Here is a 19,950-nt window from a genome sequence, read left to right on the forward strand (position 1 = left end):
TACATATATATATATATATATATTAAAATATTATATGTATTTTTTTTTATTATTATTAAGGAGGTTGAGTGTTAGTAAAAACAATACAAAATCTTAAATAAAAGTGACACTTCACGTGAAGTGGCGGCATTTTGCACATATGAGCGGGTCGAGCTTCAAAATGAGTTTTAAATTCATGAGATTTTTATTAATGTAGCCTAATGTGTTAGATGTTTATTTATGTAAATGCTGCTTGGCTGATATGGGCGTGCGCGTTGAACATGCGAGTCGCTTTCAAACACTGGAAACGGCGCAGGACCACTGCAACTGACAAAAAGCAGAAATCCATCTCTCGCTGTTGTTTTCACTACTTTCAGGTGAGTTTAATCTAAAATCACACAAATAATACACACTACTGTTCCTGACATTTTTCTTACGTGTTATTGACACACATCTATTGAAAATTGTACGTTACTTCATAGAAATAGTTTAGTGTCTTCGAAAAACTCCGTTTAGTGCAGCAGATTAATGGCATATTTCAAGAGAATCGTTCAAATTGGTATAAAAGCATGAAATTTGGCACAGATACTCTCTAAGGGTCACTCTTTGGGAAAAAGGCGTTGGCCACACAAAAATTCAAAATGGCGGCCATTTTTTCAAGATGGCCGCTATTTCTGTCAAATTCTCATTATGTCAATTGTTCAAACAGTGATGTAGGCATAACATTTTGTGAAAATACTCACTTCAGAATGTTTTTTTGGAAAAAACTTGTCCCTCAAAAATTCAAGATGGCTACCATTTTTCAAGATGGCCGCCATTTCTCTTGAATCCTTACATCTTTTTTTCAAATGGTTATGCTATCATGAAATTTGGTACAAATATTCTTCAAGGAACATTATCATGGAAAAAGGTGTGTGCCGCTCAAATTCAAGATGGCGACCATTTTCAAGATGGCCACCATTTCTGTCAGAGCTCAATTTAATGTGTTAAGGAAGGTTTTGTTTAATAGAGTGAACGTCATTACACAACCAGGGAACACTGGTGACTTCACTGCTGTGGAACTCAGCATGGGGTTCAGTGTCAGCTGATCTAGTTTTACTTACACTGTAGTTCTTGACTAGTAGTAATAGTATAGCTAAGTTTAGTGTCCCAAATGCTGCCTAACAGCCCCTCATCAATTAGCTAGTAATAGACGTAGTGAGATAGCTGCATTTGAATTGACAAGTTGTGCCAGCGCGGGAGAGCCGAGCCAAGGGTAAGCGGGGCAATATATGACTTGTTCATGTATGCTTACCTGGAAGGTGTACAGATCACACAGGACTTAAATGGCACTGGATGAATGATCGGGCTAGGTGTAGGTGACCCGTACCTAGTTGTATCCCACATAGATATCCATATAAAGGCTAAATGTCTTAAGGCGGAGTCACTTCCGGCATCACCAGTGGCCATCTTACCACAGGGAAGCTGTGCATTAAGGTGAGTGATCAGCACGCACACAAATCCTCATATCTCACTGAAATCTTGACGGATTTACAAACGGTTTGGTTTCTTACAAACGTTATTAAAGTGGCTATAATTCTTTCATATGGAAGTCCATTGTTATAATTATTCATATGTATGCAGTATCATAACTACATCTCTGACGTTTATAACAAACCAAACCGTTTGAAAATCGGTAGAAAATTGAGCAAGTTATGGTTATTTAAAAGTACATGCACCATGTTACGAGTGAGCGAGCACCCTGTGGTAAGATGACCACCACGTGCGGACGTCGACCTCCATTGGCCAGCAGTGCGCACGAGACATCTAGCCTTTATTATATGATATCTATGGTATCCCATACCTGAATGTGTACTATGTCTATGATTGAGGTGGTAAAAGGATAACCCCTCGGCCTTAATCAGACAACAAACCCCCAAAATGGCAAATGAAAATCCCATGTCAGCCAAGAGTCCAACTGATTGGATGAAATGTTGTCTTTGTCAGACAGACACAAAGGAACCCCTCCAATCACCACCTACCCATCATGTTTCTCAACATGATGGCTATAAAATGATTGCCACCAACATTCCACTCTTTCACAAGATGAACAAAATGCCAATGACCCTGGACCTGGAACGACTGGATGAAGGTGGGGGTATAGAAGCTACTTTGAGAAGGAACCAAGCGAAGTATTACCACAATTGTCGACTTCGGTTCAACACCACAAAGTTACTTCGTGCCCAGAAGCAATAATCCGATGCTCAATGTAGTGAGACAGATGAAGGCCAAACAAAGCATCGCAGAACCATGATGCAGAAAAGTCTAGATGATCAGGTTTGCTTTCTTTGTGATAACATATCTCCTGAATCTGACCTACGTCAGGTAATGACACTGCAACTGAATGACAGACTACATGAATGTGCACAAACACGGAATGATGCTAAATTGTTTCAACTAAGTGGTGCTGATGCCATTGCACAGGAGCTGAAATACCATCATTTGTGTCTCATTCATCTGTACAACAGATAGAAACTCCACCTCAGAAGGCTTGAGAAAGAGTCACAGAGTGAAACGATTCAACCAGCCATATTTCCTATGGCTCTTTCTGAACTGGTCGCCTATATTGTTGAAACCAGTCTCAATTCTGATGGTCCTTCCGCCTTCCATCTCGCAGATACAGTGGGGAGAACAAGTATTTGATACACTGCTGATTTTGCAGGTTTTCCCACTTACAAAGCATGTAAAAGTCTGTAATTTTTATCATAGGTACTCTTCAACTGTGAGTGACGGAATCTAAAAAAAAAATCTAGAAAATCACATTGTATGATTTTTTAAGTAATTATTTTGCATTTTATTGCAAGACATAAGTATTTGATACATCAGAAAAGCAGAACTTAATATTTGGTACAGAAACCTTTGTTTGCAATTATAGAGAACCTACGTTTCCTGTAGTTCTTGACCAGGTTTGCACACACTGCAGCAGGGATTTTGGCACACTCCTCCATACAGACCTTCTCCAGATCTTTCAGGTTTCGGGGCTGTCGCAGGGCAATACGGACTTTCAGCTCCCTCCAAAGATTTTCTATTGGGTTCAGGTCTGGAGACTGGCTAGGCCACTCCAGGACCTTGAGATGTTTCTTACGGTGCCACTCCTTAGTTGCCCTGGCTGTGTGTTTCGGGTCGTTGTCATGCTGGAAGACCCAGCCACGACCCATCTTCAATGCTCTTACTGAGGGAAGGAGGTTGTTGGCCAAGATCTCGCGATACATGGCCCCATCCATCCTCCCCTCAATGGGGTGCAGTCGCCCTGTACCCTTTGCAGAAAAGCAAGCCCAAAGAATGATGCTTCCACCTCCATGCTTCACGGTTGGGATGGTGTTCTTGGGGTTGTACTCATCCTTCTTCTTCCTCCAAACACGGCGAGTGGAGTTAAGACCAAAAAGCTCATCAGACCACATGACCTTCTCCCATTCCTCCTCTGGGTCATCCAGATGGTCATTGGCAAACTTCAGACGGGCCTGAACATGCGCTGGCTTGAGCAGAGGGACATTGCGTGCGCTGCAGGATTTTAATCCATGACAGTGTAGTGTGTTACTAATGGTTTTCTTTGAGACTGTGGTCCCAGCTCTCTTCAGGTCATTGACCAGGTCCTGCCATGTAGTTCTGGGTTGATCCCTCACCTTCCTCATGATCATTGATGCCCCACGAGGTGAGATCTTGCATGGTGCCCCAGACCGAGAGAGATTGACCGTCATCTTGAACTTCTTCCATTTTTTAATAATTGCGCCAACAGTTGTTGCCTTCTCACCAAGCTGCTTGCCTATTGTCCTGTAGCCCATCCCAGCCTTGTGCAGGTCTACAATTTTATCCCTGATGTCCTTAGCTCTCTGGTCTTGTCCATTGTGGAGAGGTTGGAGTCTGTTTGATTGAGTGTGTGGACAGGTCTTTTATACAGGTAACGAGTTCAAACAGATGCAGTTAATACAGGTAATGAGTGGAGAACAGGAGGGCTTCTTAAAGAAAAACTGACAGGTCTGTGAGAGCCGAAATTCTTACTGGTTGGTAGGTGATCAAATACTTATGTCATGCAATAAAATTCAAATTAATTATTTAGAAATCATACAATGTGATTTTCTGGATTTTTGTTTTAGATTCCGTCTCTCACAGTTGAAATGTACCTATGATAAAAATTACAGACCTCTACATGCTTTGTAAGTAGGAAAACCTTCAAAATCAGCAGTGTATTAAATACTTGTTCTCCCCACTGTATGTGCAACCTGTACCAGCAGCGTATCCTTTTTTAACAGCACTTCCTCTCTGTGGACTACACCTTGCCGTGGTGGAGAGGCTTGTGTGCTCCAATGAACCTGAGACCTATGCCGGCGGGGATTTTATATCCCTGGCAAGTTTAACTAAGCTGGACAGGTCAAAGGAGAGGAGGCAGACAAAGCAGACATTATGACTATTTGACAGAAATGGTGGCCATCTTGAAAATGGTGGCCATCCTGAATTTTTGAGTGGCACATACCTTTTTCCAAAAGAGTGTTCCTTGAAGAGTATTTCTGCCTAATTTTATGCTTGCATCACCATTTGAACACTTGAAATAATTAATATTCGACAGGAACGGTGGCCATCTTTAAAAATGGCGGCCATCTTGAATTTTTGAGGGACAAGCATCTTTTTATATTAACTTTTCTATTAACTTTCATCTTTTTCTATGTCCTTTAGAGAGTATTTGTATCAAATTTTATGCTTGGATCACTGTTTCAATAATTTATATAATAAGCATTGAATAGCAATGGCGGCCATTTTTCAAAATGGCCACCATATTGAATTTTTGAGTGGCCAACGCCTTTTTCCAAAATAGTGGCCCTTAGAGAGTATCTGTGCCAAATTTCATGCTTCTATACCAAAGTGAACGATTTTTTTACTAATCTGCTGCACTAGTTAGCATCTCAACCGTGTTCTGAAGAGGTAACGTTAGCTAACTGTTAGCGCTAACGTTAACTGTCAGCAGGGCCTGAAGTTAACTTTTTTGACCACCAGCCACTGTGGCAGGTGGATTTAAAAATCCACCCGCCACAGTGACTTTTTACCAGCCAGTTTTTTTTTTTTTTTTTTGCCTCATAAAAGGTGAAAAAAAAGGAATTGCACAAACATTTGTTCTTTAACTTGTAACTTAAGAATACACATTTAAGTGCTGTCAAGTTATTAACGAGATCCATACAAGTAATAATAACTCTTAGAATACAGATATAGACCGAGTGCAGCTCGTAGGCTATGTAAACAAATCACACGCGGCTGTGTTGATCGCTGGGCAGCTGTTAGTTACAGCGTTCAGGAACCGTTATGGTGCGTTCACACCGGAGGCGAATAGCGCGTCAGGCGCGAATTTAGACCATAGACTGTAAAAAGATTTAGACGCATATTCGCGTTTGGTGCGTATGGCTGACTTCGTTTAAATGTCAAATAACAACAGTTAAAAAAAAACAAACAAAAAAACCCAAAAAAAAACGCAAAGACCCAGCCGCTTTAGTTACTGTTGCTATGTCCGACAAGCTACACCGCGCCTGACCGCGCTCACGCCAAACCATGATCTCACGCAATGAAAACCACATCGCGCAGCAGAGACACTGACAACACGCTGACAGACAAGACAGTCCTGGTTACTTTTGATTTTAAACAAAGTATCAACGTTAAAATTTGGTCATTTTTAAAGAAATTTAGACAATACCATTTTGTGGCTCTGTAATGTGTCTTGACAGATCGCTGTGGTGCCTCAGTTAAAGCTGCTTGTGAACCGATCATCTCTTCCTTCTAGTTAATTTATAGCATAAAATAAACATGAATGAACATAAGAAGGAATGAAGTTTTAACTGCGGAAAGATGTCAGTAGGCTTACTCAGTACACTCCGTTTTTCAAGTTCAAATCACCCAACGTTGAACTCTCCTGACTGCTTTGTCGGACAAAAAAAAATTCGGCGGATTATGATTGGCCAGATCGCCGTCAATCAAACTCCCCGCGAAGGGTCGATTCTCATTGGCTACCTGCCAATGTGGCAGGTAGATTGACAGTGTTACCCGCCAATTGCAGAATTCACCCGCATTTGGCGTGTGGTCGGGTGTTAATTTCAGGCCCTGACTGTCAGGCTAACCTAAGCTCTTGTTTATAAAAGTTTGGGCTTTTAATCACATCTTTATGTGTAGGTGAGATTTTTTGTTAGTTTTGTAAAGGATTTGCTGGCAGTTGAATGGGTGATTCGAAGTTGGCTAATTAATTTAACCAACTGATAAATGTATTTGCTGTTAATCGATGACGTCACTTACTTGACTGGATAGTATTAGAAATGTTAGAATGTAATATAAATGTTTTTTGAGCATCAAATCATCATATTAGAATGATTTCTGAAGGATCATGTGACATTGAAGACTGATCTTCACTATATATTCACACAATTATGCTGAAAATGTAGCTTTGATCACAAGGAATAAATTACATTTTAACATATATTCACATAGAAAATAGTTATTTAAATTGTAATAAAAGTTCACAATATTACAGTTTTTACTGTATTTTCGCTCAAATAAATGCAGCCTTGGTGAGCATAAATGACTTTCAAAAGCATTAAAAGCTGTAGATTAGCAACATTAATAAAGTTCTCCTCTGTTTTAGCTGCCTAGAAGGACGATGAGGTGACAGTGCAGCCCGGGATAAGGAAGAGGAGGAGGAGGAGGAGGAGGAACAAGTAAGTTAGACAATTTTCTTATACCTTTCTAACAAAAAGCTATAAACCTGACTACAATAGCATGGTACAATTTATTTTTCAGCTTCCAGTGAATATATAGAGCGAGACCCTCCTCCTATCCGTGCCTCAGAAGACCCTGCCCTCCGCTGGTGGGGTAAGAAAGACACTCTTCCTCTTCTCCCACAGCTCTCCATCATCTCCATCTGCCTCCTCAACACTGCCTGAAGGAGCGTTTACCTCAGCTGGCCGAGCTGGGACACAGTCAGGAATTAGAGGTCTCAGATTCTCTCTGAGAAAGTCATCATGCTCATTTTCTTGAACAAAAAACTCTTGATGTATATTTGGGTGGGTGAAATAATACTGGAGAGAATTATTTTAATTTTTTACATATCTTTACTCTTTACTAACAATATTTTTTTTATTTGTTAGCTTCAGAGAAGCTCAAGGACTATAGATCTTTGGTAATATTCGCATTGTTCAGGTTTAGCTACTGGTAGTGAAGCAATGAAGCACATTACCACCAGACATTTGTAGCAGGAGCCTCACAGGACACTCAGGAAACAATTTAACCTATTTCTGCAAATAAAATTAATAATAAAGAAACTGCTGAATCTTTTTTTTTTTTTAAGGTCTTTATTGTTTTTCCACCAAATTATAAAGAGTAGTATCAATAAGAGTATTGATTTTTATTTAACTACACCCCTGATGATACAACACTTTTTTCAATAAAAAGAATATGTTTTAATAGTTGGCTACATTATTCATTGATTATGTTTTTTGATTAATTAATTGATGTTACATTTCTGCACTCATAACTTGTTAACACTTTACATGGTTAAAAATCGTTAATGTTCAAAATGTATTGGCTTAGTAATTGTACAAATTAGCACTGAATAAATTCTGATTAATAAATGAATACAGTGTGGTTTTTTCTATTTAGAATTTAATAGGGGTTTGTATTTGTTTCCATTACATATATGTATTGATCCCTAAATGTATTAACTGGAAACGATAGTACACAATTCCCTATTAGAATTTATAAGGTTTTACAGCAGAGAATGAAATGTTTGAGTTTATCAGTTCTATGTGGATTTCGAGGTTATGGATCAAGCACATCTTAATTCCCAGGACTAAAGGTGAGAAGTATATTAAAAATAAATGTGGACGTTGTATTTTGGTCGTTAGGAAGTACCAGCCACGTTCCAGCGACGTACCACTATAACGTCGCCACGACGAATACAGGAATCACAAAGTTACGTCGCTGGAACATTATTTGGCACGTCGCTGTGACTAATGTGGTCCTTTGAGGAAACGTCCTCGTAACATGCCAGTTTGGTCATCGAGACGTACTCCTCACGTTCTAGCGACGTGCAGTTATAACGTCGCCACGACGATTATGGGAATCACAAAGTTACGTTGCTGGAACGTTATGTGGTACGTCGCTACGACGAATATGGTCCTTTGATGTTACGTCCTCGCAACATGCCAGTTTGGTCATTGAGACGTCCTCATCACGTTCTTGCGACGTACCACTATAACGTCGCCACGACGATTATGGGAATCACAAAGTTACGTCGCTGGAACGTTATGAGGTACGTCGCTACGACGAATATGGTCCGGTCCGGTTACGTCTTCACAACGTAACTGTGTTAGCTGGGCTGCGGGTAAAATCGCTTTTAATTCATGGAAATTCCGCTGCTATTTTGTAGAAATTAGGAGAGTATCTTTTTTAGTACCCAAAATGTCCTTTCTTAATCTTTTCTCGCGTAACGGGATGTTCGCTGTCTAGGAGGTAACGTAGGGGAACTCCCACTGCCAACGCCACAAGTTCAGTCAGGCAAATTAAGAAAGATCACGGCTTTAGTCAACATGTAGGCCTATTTTAAAATAAACTAATATGTAGATTGTGTAAAAATTTTAAATGTTGTGTTTTTATTTTTTAGTTAAAAATTAGTTAAAAATAAAACAAAATAATCTGTAATACCATACATTAGCCACTAGATGTCTGTATATCCCTTTGAATAAATATATATTCAGGCCTGTGTGTATATTTAGCAAATATTGTACACTGCACCAAATTCTTAATTCTAAATATATATATTTTTTAATAATATTTCTTCTTGCTTGACTTTATTTATTTACGTGACCTTGAAGTAATCCAAAAGTAATCAGTTACATTACTTTCATATTATAGTACTTGGATTACGTTACTGAATACTTTTTTTATTAAGTAATTTGTAACTGTACCGGAATACAGTTTTAAAGTAACCCTCCCAAGCCTGGTTAATAGTGAGAATTGAACCCTAAACTAATGTGTTACCATAGTTTCTATATAACATCTTAATGTTTGGAACAATTCGTTTTGTTATTATTTCAGGAAAAATGGCTAGTTAAAAATATAGTTCTAAATTCTTCAATTGGTAGATTTTATATATTTTATTAACACATCATTGGACAAAATACATAGACCGGTAAATGTGTATTTCACCAAGAATGCTTTGTTTGCGAGCGAACAGGACTTTTATTTTGGTGTGACGATGTGACATCATACGGGTGCGCCGCGCTCCTGCGTTTGTGATGCAGCTGAATGAAGCAATGTGAAATGAATTAATGATTATTGAGCGTAACACTGCATTAATGAAGGTTATTTTGTAAGTAATACGCATCCACACGTGAATAACAGAAAGGGTACTTCTCATTTCGCTCCCTAAATCGTGAAACAGTTTATCGTACACGAATTCATCACAAGAAGTGATGGAGAAACGGAGCTTTTCGAAACTACGAGTCATTTGAATCTAAAGCTTCGCAAAACGATTCCTTTGGTCGAATCACCGCTGATGAAACCAGCTGATTCAACTATAACGAGAATACAAACAAATGACAACTTTTATAAACCACTAGCAAATGTTTCATGAAAGTGTATATTGTTAAAAATAACATCTAATATAAATCATACCTAAATAAGATGTAGAATTTATGGCTTGAGTGTTTTGTTTTTAGCTAATCAGTTTATTTAAGTCCATTAACTCTCCCTCTGACTGACTCCCTCACCAGTGCGCTGAACTACTGAACTAGAGCTGATTGAGACGCTCTCAGAGATTTACTGTGGATTTATTTTTCTTTCTGTTAATTATTCTCATCTTAAACATGACTTTCTCCAAACACACAGGAAAACTCCTGGAGAAACATCTGAGATCCACGTGTCACTATAATAAAGATGGCGTTTATTAAACAGGAGAGTGAAGACATAAAGATTGAAGAAGCTTTCCTAGTGAAACATGAAGAAACTGAGGAACAAACAGGTTAGTTTCATTCTCTGTAATTGTCAGTGAAATAAGAAGCTTGTATAGGCCTAAGGAAAATGAGTTTATTCTACTCGTCAGTGATAGAACCATTAAAGAAGATGCAAGATTTCTGGTTTAAAAAAAGGGAAAAGATTTTATAATTATATATAATTTTATATATTTATGTGAATATAAAAAAATATTCACAGACCATAGAGAGGAAAATCCTTAAAGTTAAATGAACACTGCTTAGGCTACGGATACATTTGAAAACGGCATTTTCATATGAAGACGCTCTCCGTCCACACTAGCGTTTTCAAGCGAAACATCTGAAATTGCTAAGTCAGCTTACTGCCCATGCATAAACAAGATCATACCGAGATAGCAGACTTAATAAAGTTATCGCGCTATTCTTCTGGCACTATCATTTTACTTGCAAAATATCTCACCATTCACTCATTCACAGTCACACTCAAAAGCACATGACTTAAACGCAGTTGTCATTAGGGCTGCATTTTTATTTTAATAGTCGACTAGTCACCTACTATTGAAACGATTAGTCGACTAATCGAATAATTATAAAAAAATTCTAAAATTTAGCATGAGATTGCTTTAATTCTGTGGAAAATGATAGTAAACACAAGAAAGAAGGGGGTACTTCAATGAAAAATGCATATTTTATTGAACTTTGCTGCTGATAGGCCGATTCATACTAAAAGTAAATAAAAATGCACTGTCTAAAACCAATTAGGCACAGTGCTCGGTCAGTATAGACATAAATGCATAAATAAAGAAACTCTATCATTTTTATAAAGGACAGGCACATTTGTTTTATAAGAAAAAATAAATTAAAATCAAGTAAACATTTTCTTCCTGTAAACCAGGGGCAGGCACATTAGCAGCAATAAAACAGTAAACAAAAATATTAAGTGCATTTTGTGAGATACATTCAGTGGTCAATCTGTTGCAAAAGAACTTTACAACTCGTCTCAACATTATGAAATCTAACGGTTTTAAAATAAGCTTTCAGAGTCGTCTGAATTTAAGTTGTAAACATGGACTGTGAGATACTACCTGGACACAAACCTGTCATGGTGGACAGACCAAGTTTAAAATCAACATGAGGCTCAGGCTATGTCGTTCAGTTTATTCATATTAAGGAAAGTCAGCATATCCACATGGTCTCGTGTGAGACTTGCTCTCTTCTGGGAGCAGATATTTCCTGCTGCTGAGAAGATTCGCTCTGCAGGGGTGGATGTTGCAGGAATGCACAGAAGAGATCTTGCTAGGTTTGACAGTGTGGGAAAACGCCCCTCATTTGAGCTGAGAGGGTCTTCTTTTTTGGCTATTGGTGGCTCTGTGAAGAACATCTGAACTTCCCTCCTCACCATTTGGATTTTTTTGTCCTCCTGGGTTTCCTCCTCTTCCTCACTCAGACTGTCAGTGTCAGACTGAAGCAGGTTATCCAGCGCTGACTTTCCCCCTGGGATATGACCCCTCTTCTTCTGCTGTAGCTCCTCAGGGTCATCATGTAGCCCAGTCTTGGCCTTTGCTTCTTTGATAGCAAGAACTTCAACTGTACTTTGCACCCTTGTGCCATCTTCAGGTGAGATAAACTTCAGCTTTCTGAATCTTGGGTCGATGGCAGCTGCAAGAACAAGTGGGTTGTCTCTCTCTGCAGACACAGTGTTAAGATTCTCCCATCTCTCACTTATTCCTTTTCCTGCAATGGCTTGAAAGGCTTTTCCTGAGCTTGTCTCAAACTGGGTTTGCTGTATGGACCGTTGCAGCCCTTTGACCAGCTGTGGAAGACATGAAGCAGTAGCATACTCCTGCCCACTGAGGAAAACGGTAGCACATTCAAAAGGCCCTAACCCTTGCACCAGCTCTTCAAGTAGTACCCACTGCTCTGGTTTCAGGTCCAAAGTAGTGCTTGCCTCTTGGTGTTACCTCAGGGTCTGAGAGAGTTGCAGTGACTGGCCAGCGCTGCTCCAGGAGTCTTGCTACCATGTAATAGGTACTATTCCATCGCGTACTGACGTCCTGGATCAGCTTGTGCTCTGTGGTGTTCATTTGCTGCTGCTTCTTCTTCAGTTTTGAATTTGCCAGCTCACTTCTCCTAAAGTGCTCAACTAGGTTTCTTGCAGCACCAGTAGCTTTGTTGATGCTGGGCTCTTTGAGGGCACTGTTGACGATAAGTTGGAGGGTGGGGCCAGCACAGCGGACTGAAGACCAACCGTGTTTTTCTTCCAGGAGTCGAGCTGCCGCCACCATGTTAGACCCGTTATCATGTACTATTGCTTTCATTTTGCTAGGCAAGATGTTAAATTTCTCTATCACCTCTTCCATCCATATCATGATGTTCGCAGCAGTATGCCTCTCCTCCAGGGGTAGAGTGGCAAGGTTCAAAGTCTTCATTTGCCAGTCTTTGGTGATGAAATGACACGAAACTCCAAGATATGCCTCTGTGGCACGGCTGGTCCAAACATCACACGTCAGTGTGTTTACCTCTTTTAGGATCTGCTTTACCTTTAAACACAAAATTTGATTTTTGAAAATATTTGACATGCAAAAACCTACATGTCAACAGAAACTATTCAACTATTCTACAAGTTTTACATTTTTAATAATTGCAGCTGCTATGATTTGACCAAAACGAAGTTATGTATTTCAGCTATTTTAATATATATATATATATATATATATATATATATATATATATAGATATAGATATATATATATATATATATAGATATATATATATATATATATATATATATATATATATATATATATATATATATATATATATATATTTATATTTATATATAAAATTGTTTTTAAATTCAATTTGTGATTTTTTTTTTTTTTTTTTTTTTTGTTGTTGTTTTTTAAATATGTCTGACTGTGTGTGCATTCTAAACAATTACCTTCAGAAATGTTGTACTGTATTTCTGCTCCATCAAGTGGGTGAAATGGGTTCTGGATGGCAGGATGTAGTCTGGATTGAACTGGGCTATCATTTGTTGAAACCCAGCACCATCGACCATGGAGAGCGGCCTCATATCATAGATCAGCATCTGCAATACTGACTCAGTGAGGGCAATCGCCTGTTGTGGGGTGCACGTCTGCTTCTTTTGCAGAAAGGGGTCCATGGTGGCTCTCTTCTTCAGACTGCATGCATTTAATTTAAAATACTTTTGTCAGGCACAGTCGGGCATAACGTTAAATCCTTTTTTTTTTTTTTTTTACGCGAAAATACGCTTATAAAATGTACAATGTACATCCAAAACAAAACATATTGGCTTCCATGTTATTTAAATCTTACCGAGGCGAGTCAAACTCCGTTTCATTCAACTGTCCGACGTGCTTTCTCTTGAAATGTTCGTGCATCACCAAGGTGCTGCCGTGATACGCAAGGACTGCTTTGCAAACCATGCAGGTAATCTTTTCATTTGCCGTATCCAGGCTAAAATGCTCCCAAACTTTAGATGTTTTGGTACGCGCAGCTGCTGCTTTGGACGCCGCCATTTCTGTATGTTATCGCTCAGCAGAGAAGCTATTGCGCATGTGCGACTCTCGGCAGAGATTGTAATGAAGAGAGATGCCTCACTCGGTCGGAAAAAACATGTCTGGCGACAACTTCGACAATGAAATTCATTGTCGACTATTTCTATTATCGATTTTTGTCGACAACGTCGACGAATCGTTGCAACCCTAGTTGTCATCATGTTTTGCCGCAGGACAGCAATTGCGAGTAAATTTTCACTCATCTTTGCAGGAATGCAATATGAAGACTATACAAAGGAACACTTCTCTTTAACAACACTATGAAAGTATAAAGCAGGCACAGCAATGCCGGTATAACCATAGATATCTATGGGTACAATATGCATCAAATTACTAAACATGCCTCATCGTTTTCACAGTCCACACTACAGCGCTTTCAAATTTATCATCTCAGGAGAGCGTTTTCAAAAAGCTCCATCTTCGCTGACAAAAATGCAAAAATGTGGACAGATGAAACAAAAACATATTACGGTTTATATGGTCCCAATATCGAATTTTAACGTAACACTGAAGTAGTGTGGCAGTTAGGCTAATTAGATAATTGATAAATGAAGTGATGATTGAGCATTAGTGATGAACACCTGAATCACTGAAAAAAAGAGGAACAACAAGAACAGAAAAAAACATAAGTAAATAGTTTTAGAAATAGTTGTAGATAATGCAAATATTATCAAAATTTTACTAAAATCTTAACAAAAAGGAATAAATTTATGCCTTACGATACATTTGTTTCACAAGTTATTGCTATACTTTGTGTGTGCATAATGCATCATTTTGTTTTTGGGATAAATGCATAGTCATCCGTTAAGCCTATATTTAACTGTCAATTTCCACAAGTAAAAAAAAAAAAAAAAAAAAAAAAATATATATATATATATATATATATATATATTATAGTGCCTGCATCTGCCAAAGAACATAACAGGGCAAGCACGTTAAAGGAGAACTCAGTAATCGATTGTCGAGTTCACGCACATAGGTTTAGTTACCTATGATCACGCGCGTTAACTCGACAATCGACTACTATGGACTTCGACCGAAAACAGGAAATAAATACAAGTATGTGCGCTGGCTGAATTAACATCATTTTTATTCATATCTTTCACATCTACTGCAGTCAGATTCACCCGTGTTCACTCTGAAGGAATCACTCACATTGGCTGTGCACTTGTAATGACACATCAAGGATGTTAAGAGGCTAAAAGCAGGTTTAAAACTTGCCCCATTGAAGTCAACAGGGTGCAAATTTTAAAAAGAGGATAACACGGTGTAGGCAACACCGATTTTTGTCGTTGTTCTCTGTACTGACAGCAATCCAAATTTACAAAAAAAATTAGCTCAATGTTAAAATTGACCGGAGTTCTCCTTTAACCTGTATTCTTATGAGTTTGTTTGAAGCACTTAATATGACGCATTGTCATTTTTAGAGGAGCTTGGGTTCTACAGCAGCTAACTCTGTGCCCTTCAGTATATTTGTCCATAAATATTAGTAATTCATTACTTGCCCTTCAGGGATCAGTAGTTTTTGAAATATGCTGTTTGGGTGTTAGTCGGTCCGACACAACAACAAACGTGTAGCCATTCAGCATTAGGGTGTGTATGACGGTGGCGGAGAGGGAACGAGCAAGAGGGAGATTTGAACTGAAGACAGACTGCAGAATTAGAGATGAGAGACAATACAAAAGAAATTACTCGAAAATACAGGGTTATGACTGGGCAAGAGTTTTAGGACCCGTGTTAATATTAGAAACGATGTCCAGCGCTGGAGAGAGCGAAGCCGATATTTCCCGCCACTGTTCTCGGGCCGGGCCGGGTCGGGTCGGGCCCTTGATAAAGCACGTCACGTGTCATGCGCAGCATCTCGTCCACTCGCACGCGTGACCTATCACACCTGCTGTGCGTGCTGTAGGCTACTATTCTAAGTGCTTGAAGAAGCAAAGAAAAAACAGGAGAATTAACTTTGAGCAAGTTTGGAGGAAAATCGGAGGTATGGAAACATTTTAAACTATAGTCGTGGGGAGTGACAACATATGTGTTGGCTTTGTTTCGTGCATTAAATGTGGCACGCTGCTTGCCTATGACAGCAAAAAAAACGGGGACTTCGACGACGAACAGACACATGAAGCAGTCTTGCCATGACAGAAATTATGATAGTAGTCAGCCTCAGCCCTCGATGTCCTCTTTTGTTACTTTTTCGATCCATTCAATTATTTCTGAATAAACAAACAACGCAGTTTACATGCTTCTTCCTTGTCGCATTATTCATTGAGATAATAATTAATAAATGCACGCACAATTATAAACGTGATAAATGTTACAGATATGTTTTACTATGCACAAACAAATGCCTTTCAACTTACATGTGCAAAATTCAGAATTAAATTAATGTGCTGCAATTTGTTCAAAAAGAGAGTCTAGCCTACTTGTTTTAGCCATTGAATAAGCACATTTAGTTTCAAGTTTAAGTTTTGTTTTGAAGAAAGCTTTTCTTTAAAGTGAATTTCGTTTAGTATAAATTGTATTTTAATTTGAATACATTTTTCATCAACCAATTGCGTAGTTTTAATACATAAAAAGCAATTTAGCAGACAAATAATCATGACATGGAGTCGCCGGCGCGCCGCGGTCACTTACACCATTTGAAACTCGCGCTGTCACCGAATTTACAAATGCACATCTTGCTTGTTGCTCACACACATATTATGTTGAAATAATATGTTGAAGTAACATTATTAATAATAATTAATCTTTAAGAATATTTGATTGAATGTTGTGCTTGTTCAATTTAATAAAATTAAAACTTTTGCAAAATTAAAATTGAATATTTAATATTGAGTGGCCAATTTTTGCTCATTTATTAATAGTATTTTTATAATATATTGAGTGGCCAATTTTTGCTCATTTATTAATAGTATTTTTATAATATATATATATATATATATACATATATATAACTGCGCAGATCCCCCTGTAGCCTAACTGATCTAGCACAGCAGCACCTGCGTTAAAAAAAATTCTAGCTCTGCCCCTGGTTATAACGGCCCACATATTAAAAATGGTCGGGTTTAAATCGGGCTCGGGCTCATAATCACAGTGAACGTGTCGGGCCGGGCCGGGCTCGGACACAACGGGCTTGGGCTCGGGTAGGGTCGGGCTTGATTTGTTGGGCCCGATCTAAGCTCTAAGAAGGGGTGTGTTTGTTTGGGTTGATTATAAATATCAACATTGTCCAACCGCTTATTTCAAAAAGTACTGATCCCACCTTTAATAAATAATAATTCATTTTATTTAGGCTATATTGTGCTTTTCTCAAACCCAAAGCGCTACACAGGATAATGATAACAAAGACATCAAACAATTATAAAAGGAAAAAAAAAACAGGAATAAAATAAAAAAGTACAGAAGTAATCAAGTACTCAAGCATCATAAACAGCTTTTAAAAGATGAGTCTTAAGGTGACGATACACAGGGCAACTTTTTGAGCAATGTTGCCGTCAACGGGCAACCGGATGAGACTGTTGTCGAAAGATCTAACAGCAAGTGAGATATAACTTTAATGCGCACAGTTTCTGTGCTACAATGGGGTTCGGATTCTGACTGAAATACCATTTCAGTGCAAAACTGGACATAGTTAAAGGGATACTTCAGGATTTAGCATTAAGCTTTGTATTAGTAGAAAACCTGTAGTATTTTCGAATTACCATGCTTTCCACCCTCATATCCCCCTGAGACAAGAGATTTATGTATTTTTTGTCTGGAAAAAATCCTCCGATGACGCAAAAATCGTCATTTTGCGTCATCGGAGGATTTTTTGGCCAGAGGCTAAAGACTACAGCCAGTAGTAGGGGCTGTCCCGCATGTTTTCAACCCGCCCATAGAGGTGGGATCTCACTCACAGAATGTACACAGTGTCAGCCGTCTTTCTTTGGAAGCTAAGCTAGCAGGCTCTTGTTCTGTGGAGAAAGCTGAGTAAGTAGGGGTAACCATCCTCCTTTTCCCAGACATGTCCGGTGGGCGAGGATCGTTCAAAAAGTCCGGGATTCGGCGTTTGCTTTCTGCGGTCACCATTTATTGTTTACATGCACACCTCATGTTTCAATCTAACTGAATTCATTCCGATCGGTGAATCTGAATGTAGTGTTTACATGAACGCTAAACAAGTGATGGTTGATGTGCGTTTTAAACATTGCTAAGAAAATTCCCGCTCCTCCGTGAGAGATGCGAGACCGGCGCGTCTCAGTAATCATGCCACCGGCCTCGCGCCGTTCTCCCGCGGCCGTCAGCCTCGTCCTGCTCGCCACAGTAAACATGATGAATGGCGACTGTAGAACGCAAAAGCCGAATCCCGGACATTTTGGGCGATCCCGAAATCCCAGGCAGACTCGTCACGGAGACTCACTGGTAGCCTCATTCATAGGGTAGCCTAACCTTGTTTTCAACTGCGCTGTCTTACCGATAGGCGTGGCCTCCTAGGGCAGCGAAGCAAGTGCATTCTTGGAGTTGTTGTCTTTCATCCACATAAGCCAAAAATACATTTTCTGGCTTTTCTCAGTCTAGAAAGCTCCAAATTAAAAAATTTCTTCACATTTCTTCTACATAAATGACCTATTTTAAATACACATTCATCTTCCCAGAGGTGAAGTATCCCTTTAAGAAGAGGACATTATTTTTCTAATATTTTATACATGAATAGGTGATTTGCCATCAGTCTTTAATAAACCAATTTTCCTGGGTCAAGCTGTGTTTGATAAAGGGTTTGATAACTGGCAGGTTTTTGTCCTAAAGAATATGAAGAGGTTACAATATTGAGAAGAGGTTCTGAGATGTCAGGTAACACCTCTTTCAGTAGCTTAGTGCATATATTATACACTCTGCTTTTCTGCTTTATGTTGTTGTTCATGTCTCTTCCTCTGTGCCCTGTTAACTTGTATTCGTCTGTTTTTGCTTAAGACCTGATAGCGCTGAAAGAGGAGAGTCAAGAACTGAATAATATGGATGTGAAAGATGAGAAACATGATTTCATGATCGGAGAAAAAGCTACACCGACTGAAATGACTTGCTCAAAAAAAGGAGTCCAGAAGACCAAATCTAACAGCTGTTTCACCTGCAGTCACTGTGGAAGGAGTTTCAATCATAAACGAAACTTTGAAGTCCACGTGAGAATTCACACTGGAGAAAAGCCTTTCACATGCCAACAGTGTGGAAAAAGTTTCACTCAAAAACAAAACCTTAAAGTCCACATGAGAATTCACAATGGAGAGAAGCCTTTCACCTGCCAACAGTGTGGAAACAGTTATGCATATAAAGGAAACCTTAATGCCCACATGAGACTTCACACTGGAGAGAAGCCGTACACCTGCAATTACTGTGGGAAGTGTTTCACTCAAAATGGAAACCTCGAGGTTCACATGAGAATTCACACTGGAGAGAAGCCCTTCAAGTGTCCTCGGTGTGAGGAGAGCTTCAAATATCAAAGAGACCTGAAACGCCATTTGCAGACTCACTCTGGAAAGATATTGCATTGCTCTGAATGTGGCAAGATGTTTACGACAAGGAGACATTTTAAAAATCACCTGCGACTTCACTCTGCGGAAAGACAATTGAATTGTGATGATCAGTGTAATAAAAATAATGCTTTTGCCATCATTTCACTTACAGGTACACCTAAAAAGTCATGCTGATGTGAGACCCTATTAGTGTTTATTGTGTGGAAATTTCTTTGCAATTTAAAATTGCACTAGCAATTATGTTTCTGTGTAAAATTAAGACTATGTACACAAAACTACTTGAATGTTGTCCAAATCTGACTGTCTACCTTCATAACTGTTTCTTTCTTAACCTCTTTATACTTTGTCTTGAGGCTTTTTCTTTTCTTTTGTACATATGGACTGCTGTGGCCACGCATGACCACCTCCTTTACTATTGAGTGATTGCTGTGATATAAACTTCTGTCTTTCTGTGAAATGACATAATGTAAATGAAAGATTATAAATGAAACGACATAGACTGCAATGAACATTACAATCTCGATTCAGACGTAATCCATGTGTCATTTGTTAATTTGTTGTTGTTGTTTTATTTATTTAGAAAAATTAGAAAACAGCACCTTTTTGTTTATTTATTTAAAGAAATACCCCCAATAAAACGGGGAAAAAACCAAGAATTCTGGGGACGCCCGTGCCTGGGTTACTTTTGAAGTCTGGTACAAATGTGAAGGCTATAGGCCCATATGTATGCATGATTAATCATTAAAATATGGCGATCTCGATTCAAACACGCACGCGATCTTATTCCTAAATGACAATGATTCTGCTGTCTATTGAACCTTTGACATTACGATCACACCGGGATACCTTAACCTGCTTTCGCGCTGCCGCTAATCTTCAAAT

At 38.9% G+C, this 19,950-nt stretch overlaps 2 protein-coding genes and 1 long non-coding RNA gene across 3 annotated transcripts in view; all 3 read left to right on the plus strand.

Moving 5' to 3' along the window:
• The first annotated feature begins 281 nt into the window (after positions 1–281).
• On the plus strand, positions 282–6,995 carry LOC307165001. The gene is made up of 3 exons (XR_013822382.1): positions 282–356; positions 6,635–6,707; positions 6,790–6,995. It is a non-coding gene; the product is annotated as an uncharacterized lncRNA (long non-coding RNA).
• Positions 6,996–9,251: 2,256 nt separating this feature from the next.
• LOC307164966 (uncharacterized protein) overlaps positions 9,252–19,950 on the plus strand; it is a 215,302-nt gene continuing 204,603 nt past the window's right edge. The window contains exon 1 of the mRNA XM_079882213.1: positions 9,252–9,358. Within this exon, the coding sequence (XP_079738339.1) occupies positions 9,318–9,358 (41 nt within the window). The 5' untranslated portion in view covers positions 9,252–9,317. The remainder of the gene's footprint in view (positions 9,359–19,950) is intronic.
• The window catches only part of LOC307164995 (uncharacterized protein), a 98,530-nt gene continuing 87,854 nt past the window's right edge, over positions 9,275–19,950 (plus strand). Inside the window, exons 1-2 of the mRNA XM_079882246.1 lie at positions 9,275–9,379; positions 9,877–10,009. Of these exons, the coding sequence (XP_079738372.1) occupies positions 9,925–10,009 (85 nt within the window). The 5' untranslated portion in view covers positions 9,275–9,379; positions 9,877–9,924. The remainder of the gene's footprint in view (positions 9,380–9,876; positions 10,010–19,950) is intronic.

Source organism: Squalius cephalus (genome assembly GCF_949319135.1).
Source record: "Squalius cephalus genome assembly, chromosome: 9".
In the NCBI taxonomy this organism is placed as follows: Eukaryota; Metazoa; Chordata; class Actinopteri; order Cypriniformes; family Leuciscidae; genus Squalius; species Squalius cephalus.